This window comes from Anomaloglossus baeobatrachus, chromosome 4, assembly GCF_048569485.1.
Source record: "Anomaloglossus baeobatrachus isolate aAnoBae1 chromosome 4, aAnoBae1.hap1, whole genome shotgun sequence".
Taxonomy (NCBI): domain Eukaryota; kingdom Metazoa; phylum Chordata; class Amphibia; order Anura; family Aromobatidae; genus Anomaloglossus; species Anomaloglossus baeobatrachus.
Genome location: NC_134356.1, coordinates 621,130,122 through 621,145,519, shown reverse-complemented (window position 1 = coordinate 621,145,519; position 15,398 = coordinate 621,130,122). Strand labels below are relative to the sequence as shown.

The 15,398-nt window shown below is 51.0% G+C and overlaps 1 protein-coding gene across 1 annotated transcript in view; it reads right to left on the bottom strand.

Annotated features, from left to right (window-relative positions):
* The window catches only part of LOC142301918 (cytosolic purine 5'-nucleotidase-like), a 123,482-nt gene that overhangs the window by 71,442 nt on the left and 36,642 nt on the right, over positions 1 to 15,398 (bottom strand). Inside the window, exon 6 of the mRNA XM_075342962.1 lies at positions 14,347 to 14,404. Coding sequence (XP_075199077.1) covers positions 14,347 to 14,404 — 58 coding nt within the window. The remainder of the gene's footprint in view (positions 1 to 14,346; positions 14,405 to 15,398) is intronic.

Genomic DNA, 15,398 nt, shown 5'->3' with positions numbered 1-15,398 from the left:
GCGGGCAAAGTAGGGCTCCTCCGGCCCATATCCAAGTCGGGGAGCGGGTTACCGGTGGGAACCCATCGCTACCAACATCATCTTAGGTGCAGGAAAAGGGACCGTCACCGTCAACTACTGGGGAAAAGCAACTGCAGCCGTCCGTGGGAACCGTCTTTCCAGCCGTGTGTTTTACCGAGAACTGTGTCCCTGTCTCAGGCTGAGTGAGTACCACAGTGCCGCGAGGCACAGCGCTGCCCCCGCATCCCTGCACCCCGTCAAGCCCTGCACCGGCCCCACCATCCCTCATCACCCACCTCATCACTGGGCCCTGGGACAACTACCCCCTACCCACGGAGGGGAGAACCAACAACTTTGCTGCTCCCTGTCACCGCTCCCGGGATCCCCATACAGAGCAGCGGTGATGTCAACACAATCACCACAACCGTGGGTGGCGTCACGGACAATAAACAATCCCAAAAACCAATCCCTTTTCACTCACGGGTGAGGAGCGCCGCTCGAGTCCCCGGGATCCGGCCCATCACTCGAGCCACCGAGCAGCAGCAGGCCGCGGCAGCAGCGGCAGCCGGACCCGAGCAGTGGGAGAGCGCGGCGTCCCCTCCTCCGCCCGCGAGAACTTGGCGTCACGAACAGGATCTTACCGCTCTGCCGTTGGGTAGAGGTGCGCCTTGTTACCGCCGGAGGTGTCCGGCCGGAAAATTTCAGAAGCCGCCATCTTTGGCGCGAAAAGTTCCCGCTCGAGCGTCTTCTCGAGTAGTGGAGGCGCGAAGGCCAAAACCCCGCCCCGATAGAGGAGGGGCCGGAAAGAGGCGAAGGGGGACGAAATGGCGGCTGGCCGCATGTGAGCACGGCTATAGAAGCAGGGACGCCAGGACCCTGCGGCTATTGACTGGTTCCTGGAAGAGGCCGCTGCTAAAGATCCTGAGTCCGACCGACAACACCGTGGTCCCCGCGCCTGGCCCCGCAGCGTGGGTGTAAGTCCGGACCGTCCAGCTAAGCAGCCGTCTGCAGGTCCGCATGCAGCTCCTCCTGGAGGAGTGGGAGGCCGACATGGCGGAAGTGGTGGCGGCCATACGGAGACGCGAGGTGGAGGGAGTCTTGGAAGTTAGGGTAAGTGACCCACGCCCCTGTACCCCTAGTGGGTCGGTCATCGCGGCTGAGGGACCCGGTCCATACCCGCTCTCCCTGGTACCTCCCCCGCTACCCGTGTTGGCTGCTGCTGCCCGTCCACTAGGCCCGCTACCACCACCACCGGTAGCGGTACCCTGCCAATCCGCTCCGGCGGACCGACCTGCAGCCGAAGCCCGTGACCACCCTGATCCACTTCCAGGGAAGAAGCCGAAGGCTGAGCCCGTCAGCAAAGATGCACCGAAGGCACGGCGGGGATGCAGCCGCCAGGAGGCAGAGCAGGCCATGTCACAGCGGGGTCCCTCATTACTGAAGGTGTCGGTCGTAGCCGACACGGAGGGACTCTGGCTGGGTCCGTCCCCCGCACACGCTGAACCGGAGCAAACAGAAAGTGCTCCCGGCTGGGAGCGGCGGCAACGGCAGCTGCGTAGGGAGATCGATGCCCGAGAGGGGTGTAGAGCAGATGTGCATGCCCGCATGAATATGGAGGAAGATCACCCGCAGCGAGCTACCATCGGGGTCCACAGCGGTGCACCATGTGAAGGTGGCACTAGAGCCCCGCGATTGAAGACGGACTGCTAAGCCGGCGGTCCTCTGCCTAAAGTTGTCCCCGTTGGGACCACCAGTATGTGTGTTTAAAAGTTTGAAAAGTTTTGAAAAATGAGAATAATAACCGAAGATTGACCTGATTAGCCATGTGATTAAAACCGGTCGTTGCCGGCACTGTTGTCCCCGTGGGGACCATCTAGCTGCATAGAAACTTCTATGGACAGGCCCGAGAACTTGCAGGGCAACCACAAACATTAGTGGCATGTAAATAAAAATCTGTTGTTGCAGCTAACCGTCACCGCCTCCGGAGAGGCAGGTTGGAGGGAGGGCCCGCAGTGGAGCAGGCTGGGGCCCAGCCACCACAGGAACCGGTGGCTATCCTCTGGAGGGGAAGGACAGATCCCGCTCGGGTAACTGGTTCAGGACTGGGGTCAAGGGGTGCTGCCTGGGTTTTAGGGGCAGCATCAGGGCCAGGTTACTTGGGTGGGAGAGAGCGGCAGCCGCAACCGTTTGAAATGTTACGTAACATTTAAGAAATGAACCTCCCGATGTGGGATGAAGTTATTGTATTTGTATGTCATGTTTTTATATCTTTTCAGAAAAATAAAACCGGTGTTGGACGGGCAGCCCGCGGACGGTCTGCATTTTGCTAAGGGGGAATGTGATGCCCTGGGCAAGCCAGGGGTCACAGGTCATAACACCACCACACCCTACACCCCAGATAGGTACACCAAAGCTAACCAAAAATCCTTGTTGCCTTCCTCCAGGGGCTGATGCCCACACCAGGGGGTGGGCCAGGCGGTTGGCTCCGCCCACCGAGGAGTTCACAGCCCTGGAGGCGGGAGAACTAGGCAGTTCAGTTTAGGGAGTGGAAGGAGAAGGAGGACAGTGAGAGTAGTGACAGAAAAGGTGACAGTTGAGAAAGCCTGAAGTTGGTCCGGGTGTGTGCCCCGGACTGAGAACAGCAAGGTCAGCAGACGGCGGTGACTGTCTGCAGGAGAGGCTGCTTGGAGGTTGCCGAAAGGACCGTGGACGGGTGGTGGCCCGGCAGTACCGGAGCGGTATACGAAGAGCAGTCAGCACCATTGGCAGGGGCCTTTCGGATCCCGGCAAGGCTAGGAGTCGCCGTGAATTTGCCAAATCCGTCAGTGAAGGGGACCTCTGGGTCTCCCAACAACCAAGTCCCGATTGAAGGCAACAGTCCAACCGTTAGAGAGAGACACCGCCACCGCCAGGGCACCAGTTTCTCAGGGCCAGCGCCTGCGGGCAAAGTAGGGCTCCTCCGGCCCATATCCAAGTCGGGGAGCGGGTTACCGGTGGGAACCCATCGCTACCAACATCATCTTAGGTGCAGGAAAAGGGACCGTCACCGTCAACTACTGGGGAAAAGCAACTGCAGCCATCCGTGGGAACCGTCTTTCCAGCCGTGTGTTTTACCGAGAACTGTGTCCCTGTCTCAGGCTGAGTGAGTACCACAGTGCCGCGAGGCACAGCGCTGCCCCCGCATCCCTGCACCTCGTCAAGCCCTGCACCGGCCCCACCATCCCTCATCACCCAGCTCATCACTGGGACCCGGGACAACTACCCCCTACCCACGGAGGGGAGAACCAACAACTTTGCTGCTCCCTGTCACCGCTCCTGGGATCCCCATACAAAGCAGCGGTGGTGTCAACACAATCACCACAACCGTGGGTGGCGTCACGGACAATAAACAATCCCAAAAACCAATCCCTTTTCACTCACGGGCGAGGAGCGCCGCTCGAGTCCCCGGGATCCGGCCCATCGCTCGAGCCACCGAGCAGCAGCAGGCCGCGGCAGCAGCAGCAGCCGGACCCGAGCAGTGGGAGTGCGCGGCGTCCCCTCCTCCGCCCGCGACAACTACACCTCACCAGAGGTGCAGTATTCATCTTGGGTAAGGAGGAGGTCATTGCCGGTAATCTACCACATCCATCAAAATACACAAAATACCAGTAACGGCTCGCGCTGCCTGCCATACGGGACAGGACCGGAGCCCATCCAAGAATTCGGGTCCCAGCGTAGCTTCAAGCCCTTCCCACGCCTTAGCTGCACAGCAGCAGGAAACTACTACTCCCAACCTCCCTGTGGGCCTGAGCTCTGCCTGTGGAGAGCTGTACCAACCGAGCTGCACCACCATCGGCCCCCAGAGGAAAACTCTTGCAGCGGCAGCTCCTATTTTAGCCGCACACCACAGGTGGCGTCACGAATAACTACTATCCCCATCATCATCCCCCATTTCTTGACACCGCCGGGGTCACGGAACCGTGCCTAGCTGCTGTGACATCCCAAACCCCCTACACCTGCCCGGTGAGGAGTAACCCCCCAGACACCGTGGGCGCGTCAGATACATACGTACTTAAACCCTTAACCCCTTAACAACCGCGGGCAGTAATATTACATCCTAGCGGTCATAGTGTTACTGCCCGCAGTCTGTCGCCGGCAGCATGCCGCGATCGGCGCACATCTCAGCTGATTTTCACAGCTGAGATGTCTGCCTGCCAGGCACGAGCAGAATCGTTATCTGCTCATGCCGTTTAACCCCTTAAATAGCACTGTCAATATGTGACAGCGCCATTATAACGGCATCGGCGGTAAACATTTACTTACCGCCTGATACCGGAAGTCACGTGACATGATCACGTGACTTCCGGTGGTTGTAATGGTAGCACAGGGTCATGTGATGACTCCTGTAGCTAACATGAATTACTTTTGGATTCACTCGGCCCGGAGCCGAGTGAAGCAGAAAATTAGAATATCTGCTGTTTACAGCTGTATAGCTGTGATCAGCAGATATGGCAGAGCGATTGGATTGCTGATCGCTATAGCCCCCTAGGGGGACTAGTAAATTAAAAAAAAGGGAAAAAAAAGTTTTAAAAAATTTAAAAAAAAAAACCCCTAAAAAGTTCAAATCACTCCCCTTTCGCCCCATTGAAAATTAAAGGGTTAAAAAATAAAAAATATACACACATTTGGTATCGCTGCGTTCAGAAACGCCCGATAATATCAAAATATAAAATCAATTAATCTGAGCAGTAAACGGCGTAGCAGCAAAAAAATTCCAAACGCCAAAATTAAGTTTTTTGGTCGCCACAAATTTTGCGCAAAATGCAATAACAGGCGATCAAAACGTAGCATCTGCGCAAAAATGGTATTGTTAAAAACATCAGCTCGAGACGCAAAAACTAAGCCATCACTCAGCCATAGATCCCCAAAAATGAGAACACTACGGGTCACAGAATATGGCGTAAAACGTGCGCCACTTTTTTCGAACAAACTTCCGATTTTTTTTAACCCCTTAGATATAAGTAAACCTATACATGTTTGGTGTCTACGAACTCGCACTGACCTCAGGCATCACAATGACACATCAGTTTTACCATATAGTGAACACGGTGAATAAAATATCTCAAAAACAATAGTGCTATTGCACTTTTTTTTTTCAATTTTTCTGCATTTGGATTTTTTTTTGCCATTTTCCAGTACACTACATGGTAAAACTTATGATTTCCTTTAACAGTACAGCTCGTTCCACAAAAATGAGCCCTCACATGACCATATTGACTGAAAATAAAAAAGTTACGTCTCTCTGAAGAAGAATGGCAAAAAAAAAACAGAAAGTGAAAAATCGGCTGGTCGTGAAGGGGTAAAAGACCAAGCAGGGGCCTCCACACAGCCTGCTACGCACAGCAGGGGCCTCCACACAGTGTCCTACGCTATGCACAGCAGGGGCCTCCACACAGTGTCCTACGCTATGCACAGCAGGGGCCTCCACACAGTGTCCTACGCTATGCACAGCAGGGACCTCCACACAGTGTCCTACGCTATGCACAGCAGGGGCCTCCACACAGTGTCCTACGCACAGTAGGGGCCTCAATAAAGCCTCCTACACACAGCCTCCTACACACAGTAGGGGCCTCCACACAGAGTCCTACACACAGCAGGGGGTCCCTGTCGGGGGCGGGGGCCAACTTCCCCGTCGCGGGGGCTGCTCGGGGAGATCGCGCTCGGATCCGGTGCCTTCTCCTCAGTGGCTCGAGCGGGCCGAACCTGGGGCTCGAGCAGCGCTCCTCACCCACGAGTGAAAAGGGGGAGGAATTTGGATTTGGGATATATACAGAGTTTGTGACGCCACCCACGGGTTGTGGTGATGGTAGGCACCACCGCTGCTAGTGACGGGGTTCCCCGGGAGCGATGGCGGGGAGCAGCTAGGTGTTGATCCCTCCGTGGGTAGGGGCGGTTGGGCCCGGTAGGAGGTTGGGTTCCCGTAGGATGGGGTTTTCAGGGTTGCGGTGTAGCGTAGCGTGCTGCCGGATGGCACAGGTGTACTCACTCAGACACAGATGAACATAGTCTCTGGTAAACCAAACGGCTGGATGGACGGGGGCCCGCAGCCGGCTGCGGTGTTCTCCCTGGATGGGTTGATGGTGGCTGTCGTTTCCCTGCACCTGTGTTTTGTGTGTGGTGCCCCTGAGCCTTCCGTCGCCACAGAGACATTGCACCTCAGCCAGAGGTGTGATGTCCCATCCTAGGTAAGGACAAGGGTACAGGCAAATCTGCACAAACACTCATTGCTAGGCACATACAGGGACCAGAGATAGTGGCTGCTACCCCCGTGCTGTAGTCAGGGAGGCCGTAAGACCCATCTCTCCTCCCATGGGGTGGGGGCCTAGCAACAAGGAAAGTTTGAGGAGCCAACTAGAAAGTAAGAATAGAAACAGGAAGTTCAAGGTTAGTTAGTGAAGTGAGAGGGAGAAGGAGAGGGAGGTAGTTACCTCAGGAGAGTGAAGAGAAAGTGACAGAGAGAGAAGTTTCCTGGTGGAGATCCTGGGGCCCAGCTAGGCCCAGGTGACACCACAGACAGAGAAGAGAGGATCCCAGGGCCACGGAAGGGCATATTCGCTCGTGGCCTGCTCCACAGGAAGATCGGGTGGAGGGATCAGGCTGCATTCGGGGACGGTCCCCAGACAGAGGGAAGAAAGACATTTCCTCATAAAGTGACACCGAGGCCCAGGGTGGTTGCAAGCGCCCAGGGCCACAACCTGCAGTAGATCCCCTGGGAAGAGGGCAAGATTCCAGTCAGGCAAGCCCCTTGACCAGATTCTATGGTGGAGGCCAAGACAAGTTCATCTATCAAAGTCAAGGCTGTGAAGCCAGTCAAGGAAAGAGACATAAGAGTGGTGCACCGGTATTAACCCTAAGAATTACCTGGGATCAGCGGAGGTCCCTGACAGTCGATCCCAGCATACCATTGGGCAACTGGTTTGTCAACACCTGGACTCAGAAACAGTGAGTAAAAGACCTTGAAACTGCAACTCCTGGTGTCGCCTCCCTTTTGTTCTACACTGCACCGCAATTGCATAGACTTTCATAAGCACCAACAGTCGCCCCGGGATACCGCTTCACCAGTGGGGAGCAGAACCATCCCAGCTACCATTACATCAGCCCCTGAGGCCCTATCCAGCAGTGGCGGCTCCATAGCCGCAATACACAGGTGGCGTCACGAATACAGTATATATTTCCACAAACTTTATTATAATCACCATCCCCACAGCCGTCATATTAGTTGACCCCGCCAGGGTCACGGAGCCGGGCCCTGCCACCGCTGACTACCCCCGGACTAGTCCGGCCCGGCACCGGGTGTCCCAGAGCCCTGGGGTGGGCGAGTCATGTGTCTTGACTCTAATGCCTGAGGAATTTGGATTTGGGATATATACAGAGTTCGTGACGCCACCCACGAGTTGTGGTGATGGTGGGCACCACCGCTTCTAGTGACGGGGTACCCGGGAGCGATGGCGGGGAGCAGCTAGGTGTTGACCCCTCCGTGGGTAGGGGCGGTTGGTCCCGGGGCCCGGTAGGAGGTTGGGTTCCCGTAGGATGGGGTTTGCAGGGTGCAGGGTTGCGGTGCAGCGTAGCGCGGTGCCGGATGGCACTGGTGTACTCACTCAGACACAGATGGACAGAGTCTCTGGTAAACCAAACGGCTGGATGGACGGGGGCCCGTAGCCGGCTGCGGTGTTCTCCCTGGATGGGTTGATGGTGGCTGTCGTTTCCCTGCACCTGTGTTTTGTGTCTTGACTCCAATGCCTGAGCACCGGGAGTGCGCTCCCCGACGTATACGTGCCGGAGCAGCCCTTTTGCCCGCAGACGCTGACCCCTTGGATCTCTGGCCCTTGGCGGTGGCACTTATTCGGAACGGTTGGGCTGTTGCCTTCAATCGGGACTTGGGTGGGAATGAACCCCTGAGGTCTAGACCGCAATCAGAAAATTTGACTAGAGGTTGGCTTTAAGCCTAGTCGGGGTCTGAGTACCCTGCCTGGTGCTTGGCTCCAATCGGCTCCCCGGTTCGGTACCGGAGGGCCACCGCCCGACCCCGGTCCTACGGTTCCGCTGACCTTTGCCAACTCCTGCAGACGGCCACCACCGTCTCCCGACCTTGCTGGACGTGCCTGGGCTCCAACCCAGACACCCACAGTTTTCACTCCTCACTCACTCTACTGCCCACAACGGGACTCTCTGCCTGACTCTCTGACTGACTACTGTGTTTTCCCGCCTCCAGGTCTGTGAACTCCTTGGTGGGTGGGACCAACTGCCTGGCTCCGCCCCACCTGGTGTGGACATCAACCCTGGAGGGTGGCAATAAGGGTTTCATGTGTGAATGGTGTGACCTGTCCAGGGAAGGGGGGTGTATGATGTTGTGTAGTGACCTGTGACCCCTGGGGTCCAGGGCGTCACATCCCCACACAGCCTCCTACACACTGCAGGGGGTCGCCACACAGCCTCTTACGCACATAAGGGGGTCCCCACACAGCCTCTTACGCACAGAAGGGGGTCCCCACACAGCCTCCTACGCTACACACAGCAGGGGCCCCCACATTGTGGTGTGTCACAAGCCTAGGCATGGGAGTGCTGGCTAATGCAAGTACCTAAGTAATAGCAGTACATTATTGGGCAAACCACTATATGAAGCAAGGCCCACATATAAAAGAGACCCTGTAAACAAGACCAAACTGGCCGAAACGTCAAAATAATTGATAGTTTTTTCACCTGGTCCTATATTTTTTCTATTTAACCTCCTCCCGACCAGCCGGTTTTGCACTTTCCATTGTTTGTTTTTTTTTTCGCCACCCTTTTTTCAAGAGCTGTAACTTTTTTAATTTTCCGTCAATATAGCCATGTGATGGCTTGTTTTTTGCAGGACGAGTTCTACTTTTAAATCAAACCATGAGTTTTACAATATAGTGTACTGGAAAACTGTTAAAAAAATTCCAAATGCGGAATAATTGCAAAAAATGCGATTACACAATAGTTTTTGAGATATTTTATTCACTGTGTTCACTATATGGTAAAACTGATGTGTTGTTGTGATGCCTCAAGTTGGTGTGAGTTTGTAGACACCAAACATGTATAGGTTTACTTTTATCTAAGGGGTTGAAAGAAAACACCAGAATTTTGCCCAAAAAAGTGGCGCACGTTTTGCGCCATTTTCCAAGACGAGTAGCTTTCTTATTTTTCGGGATCTATGGCTCAGTGACAGCTTATTGTTTGTGTTTCAAGCTGACGTTTTCATGGTACCATTTTGCCCACATGCTACGTTTTGATCGCCAGTTATTGCATTTTGCGCAAAATTTGCAGGGACAAAAAGCCCTAATTTTGGCGTTAGTAATTTTTTTGCCGCTACACCATGTACCAATTAGGTTAATTGATTTTATATTTTGATAGATTGGGCATTTTTGAACGCGGCGAAACCAAATATGTGTATGTTTGTTATTTTTTTAACTCTTTCATTTTCAATGGGGCGAAAGAGGAGTGATTTGAACTTTTTTTTTTAAACTTTTTTCTATTTAACTAGTCCACCTAGGTGGCTATAAGGATCAGCAGTCTGATTGCTCATTCTCTTCTCCTGATCAGAGCAGCATCGCTCAGATTAGGAGAAATGATCATGACTTGTAACCTGCAGTACTCGGCTGCTGGTTACAGGACTTGAGTCATGTGAGCTACAGGAGTCATGACATGACCCTGTGCTACCATGACAACAATCGGATCCACGTGATCACGTCACATGACTTCTGGTGGTGGCTGGTGAGTAAAGCTTTAGCACGAACGCCACATTTTGCCAGCACCATTTAAGGGGTTAACAGGTATGGGTGGATAGCGATTCCACTCGTGCCTTGCAAGGCACACGTCAGCTGTACAAATCAGCTGACATGTGCGCGGATCCCCTCCGGCAGCCCACAGCAGCCGGTAGGGATTAACACTATGACCGATAGAACATAACTTTACTGTCCGCGGTCGTTAAGGGGTTAATCTATTAAAATGTCATCACGATTTGGCAAAATAGTGTGTGCAGTGTTTTTCCACAGATCCCATAGACATTAAAAATAAAAATAATATTATACTCACCTAATCCTGATTTATAGCACCGCAGCCGCCATCTCCTCTTCTATGGCGATCTGCAGAGGCAGTGCGATGCAATGATGTCACCGCGCTGTCCTCATGGACACACCAATGTTTGCTAGGACGTAGACCTGTAGTGGTCTGCGGCTTAGGAGACGGGCAGTGATAGAGCATAGAGCTCTGTGCTCCGTCACAGGACTGAACGGTACCTGGGGCAATGTGACGCCAACACAGTGCAATGTGGTGGTCGCAGAAAGCTTGGGACTCTGGGCAAGAAGTTAGGGGCCGCAGCACTGGATCTTTGATAGAGGTATAGATAGATAGATAACAGAATGATAGATAGATAGATACAGTCACATGTAAAAGTTTGGGCACCCCTATTAATGTTAACCTTTTTTCTTTATAACAATTAGGGTTTTTGCAACAGCTATTTCTGTTTCATATATCTAACAACTGATGGACTGAGTAATATTTCTGGATTGAAATGAGGTTTATTGTACTAACAGAAAATGTGCAATCCGCATTTAAACAAAATTTGACCGGTGCAAAAGTATGGGCACCCTTATCAATTTCTTGATTTGAACACTCCTAACTACTTTTTACTGACTTAGGGGTACTTCACACACAGCGAGATCGCTACTGAGATCGCTGCTGAGTCACGGTTTTTGTGACGCAGCAGTGACCTCATTAGCGATCTCGCTGTGTGTGACACTGAGCAGCGATCTGGCCCCTGCTGTGAGATCGCTGCTCGTTACACACAGCCCTGGTTCGTTTTTTTATTGTTGCTCTCCCACTGATAAGCACACATCGCTGTGTGTGACAGCGAGAGAGCAACAATCCTGAATGTGCAGGGAGCAGGAGCCGGCGTCTGACAGCCTGCGGTAAGCTGTAACCAAGATAAACATCGGGTAACCAAGGTGGTTACCCGATATTTATCTTCGTTACCAGCCTCCGCAGCTCTCACGCTGCCAGTGCCGGCTCCCTGCTCCCTGCACACTCTAAGCAGCGTGCGCTGGTAACTAAGGTAAACATCGGGTAACCATACCCGATGTTTACCTTAGTTACCAGTGTCCGCAGCTTCCAGACGCCGGCTCCGTGCAAGCGCAGCGTCGCTTGCACGTCGCTGCTGGCTGGGGGCTGGTCACTGGTCACTGGTGAGATCTGCCTGTTTGACAGCTCACCAGCGACCATGTAGCGATGCAGCAGCGATCCTGACAAGGTCAGATTGCTGGTGGGATCGCTGCTGTGTCGCTAAAGTGTGAAGGTACCCTTACTAAAGCACTAAATTGGTTTTGTAACCTCATTGAGCTTTGAACTTCATAGGCAGGTGTATCCAATCATGAGAAAAGGTATTTAAGGTGGCCACTTCCAAGTTGTTCTCCTATTTGAATCTCCTATGAAGAGTGGCATCATGGGCTCCTCAAAACAACTCTCAAATGTTCTGAAAACAAAGATTATTCAACATACCGTAGTTGTTCAGGGGAAGGATACAAAAAGTTGTCTCAGAGATTTAAACTGTCAGTTTCCACTGTGAGGAACATAGTAAGGAAATGGAAGAACACAGGTACAGTTCTTGTTAAGCCCAGAAGTGGCAGGCCAAGAAAAATATCAGAAAGGCAGAGAAGAAGAATGGTGAGAACAGTCAAGGGCAATCCACAGACCACCTCCAAAGACCTGCAGCATCATCTTGCTGCAGATGGTGTCAATGTGCATCGGTCAACAATACAGCGCACGTTGCACAAGGAGAAGTTGTATGGGAGAGTAATGCGAAAGAAGCCGTTTCTGCAAGCACGCCACAAACAGAGTCGCCTGAGGTATGCAAAAGCACATTTGGACAAGCCAGTTACATCTTGGAAGAAGGTCCTGGACTGATGAAACAAAGATTGAGTTGTTTGGTCATACATAAAGGCGTTATGCATGGAGGCAAAAAAACACGGCATTCCAAGAAAAGCACTTTCTACCCACAGTAAAATTTGGTGGAGGTTCCATCATGCTTTGGGGCTGTGTGGCCAATGCCGGCACCGGGAATCTTGTTAAAGTTGAAGGTCGCATGGTTTCAACTCAGTATCAACAGATTCTTGACAATAATGTGCAAGAATCAGTGACGAAGTTGAAGTTACGCAGGGGATGGATATTTCAGCGAGACAATGATCCAAAACACCGCTCCAAATCTACTCAGGCATTCATGCAGAGGAACAATTACAATGTTCTGGAATGGCCATCCCAGTCACCAGACCTGAATATCATTGAAAATCTGTGGGATGATTTGAAGCATGCTGTCCATGCTCGACGACCATCAAAATTTACTGAACTGGAATTGTTTTGTAAACAGGAATGGTCAAATATACCTTCATCCAGGATCTAGGAACTCATTAAAAGCTACAGGAAGCGACTAGATGCTGTTATTTTTGCAAAAGGAGGATCTACAAAATATTAATGTCACTTTTATGTTGAGGTGCCCATACTTTTGCACCGGTCAAATTTTGTTTAAATGCGGACTGCACATTTTCTGTTAGTACAATAAACCTCATTTCAATCCAGAAATATTACTCAGTCCATCAGTTATTAGATATATGAAACTGAAATAGCTGTTGCAAAAACCCAAATTGTTATAAAGAAAAAAGGTTAACATTAATAGGGGTGCCCAAACTTTTTCATATGACTGTAGATAGATAGATAGATGATAGAGGGATATATAGATAGAGGGATAGATACACAGTGTACAGGGCACACACACACACTTTATACATAACACATACAGACAGCACATAATACATTACAGATGACACACAGCACAGCACATTATATGCACATACAGTACATACAGTAGGAGTCTTCTTCCTTCCCAGCCTCCAGCAGAGGAGTGATCTGAAGTAGCAGCTTCTCTAGCCAGAGCAGTGCAGGTGCCCCTCCCCCCTCTCTCTATGGTGAAAACGTGGGAAGACAAGATGCAGAGCACAGAGCAGGGGAGGGCGCCCCCTGCTGGATCCTGGGCACCGCAAGAGCAGCAAGTGAAAGTGAGTTCCTGCTCCCTGCGGCGCCTCCTCTGCTGTCTGCCGGCCAGCACCCTGTGCGACCGACTGCACCATTCGCACGTAGGTAAAGCTGGCCATGGAGACATATTTTACATAGAAAAATGGACAAAAAATTCAGCCTCTAGATGTCTAGTAGAGACATCCCCCAAACTGCAGCAGTAATTGCAGCAAAAGGTGGTCCTACAAAGTATTGACTCAGGGGGGCTGAATACAAATGTACGTCACAATATTCAGATGTACATTTGTAAAATATTTAGAAAACAAGGAATCATTTCCTTTACTCTTCACAAATACTTTCTACTAAAGGCCTCGTCACATGCAGCGATATCGCTAGCGAGCGTACCTGCCCTCGTCGTTTGTGCGTCACGGGCAAATCACTGCCCGTGGCGCACAATATCGTTAGGAGCCGTCACACGGACTTACCTGCCTAGCGACGTCGCTGTTGCTGGCGAACCGCCTCTTTCTAAGGGGGCGGTTCGTGCGGCGTCACTATGCGGCCGCCCAATAGAATCCCGCCCACCTTCTTCCTTCCGCATTGCCGGCGGCTGCAGGTAAGCTGTAGTTCGATGTTCCCGAGTTGTCACACGTAGCGATGTGCGCTGCCTCGGGAACGACGAACAACCTGCGACCTCAACAATCAACGATTTTTTGAAAATGAACAACGTGTCAACGATCAACGATAAGGTGAGTACTTTTGATCGTTAACGGCTGTTCGTTGGTGTCACACGCAACAACGTCGCTAACGATGCCGGATGTGCATCATGGAATCTGTGACCCCGGCGATATATCGTTAGATACGTCGTTGCGTGTAACAGGGCCTTTATTGTTGGCATATCACATACAATCCCAATAAAATACATATCTTTGTGGGTGTAACATGAAAAATGTGGAAAACTTCATGGGGTATGAATACTTTTTTCAGCGCAAGGTATGTTTCAGTACAAAAGGTAAGGTCTGACTGATCGATTTGCTGAAAAATCAAGACGTATGACTCTAAAAAAGCTGTTGCTAGCGTGAAAATTGCAAGACTTCTACTTTTTATTTTTAATATAGATTCTGATATGGAAAAAAAACATTGGCCAAAATAAAAATAAAAAAAATACATATAACACAAAGACCTGGTTCACACAATAGGACATTTTCTGATGACACATTCACTTTAAGAAAAATTAGGCTTTAAGGATCTCCAGTATACAGTGGGAAATAAGATAGCGGTACTTACTTAACATATCGAGGGCAGTCAGTAAAAGAATCCACCAGACAAGCATACAGATAGGTTTCTGTGGAGAGAGACGGCACGGATCATCAGCATGTAAGAAAAAGAAGACGTAACTAATGTGGTTGCAGTAGAAATCAAAAACTGTAAAACTATTCAGATAAATATATTGTTGATCTGTGCCCTCGCCCCCCTCAAAAAAGAGATAAAAGTATCTAGAAATGGGGTTATTGTCGAAAAAATGTGTAGATTTGTTATTGCCGTGTACCAGTTCTTAGGTGCAAATTAAGGTAAGGCACAGAAGAACTGGTGTAAGCAACTAACTTCATACCAAGGTGTGCCAAATCTACTAAAGGCCTCCTTCACACGTCCGTGTTTCCGGTACGTCTGGTGTCCATTTTCACACATACCGGAGTCATGGACACACATTGTCCCATGATAATCAATAGATTTGCTCACAGGACATGGCCTGTTTGTCCTTGTGGAGCATGAACATGTCTGTATGCTCCACACGGCAACATGTTCGTTTTTGTCCGGCAGCATGGATGTCACATGGACTGCACACTGATGTGATCCTTGTGACATCAGTGTGACACGTATCTGAGGACACCTCAGTGAAATTAAATGGATTTTTATACTTACCTGTCTCCACACTGCTGTTGCTTCCGGGTCCCGCTCATTATGCCTCATGAATATCCCCTGTATTGACGGCAAACCCGGAAGCAAGTGTGACAGCAGCGCCGAAGACAAATAAGTATACAAGTTCATGCTGTTTGTGTGTTATTCGGATGTCACATGGATAGCACACAGACTGCACACTGATGTGATCCGTGTGACATCAATATCTGAGGACACCTCAGTGAAATTAAATGGATTTTTATACTTACCTGTCTCCAGCACTGCTGTTGCTTCCAGATCCCGCTCATTATGCCTCATGAATATTCACTGCACTGACTGCAAACCCGGAAGCAATTTTGACAGCAGCACTGGAGACAGGTAAGTATACAAGTTCATGCTGTCCGTTTCGGATGTCACACGGACAGCACACTAAAGCGGGC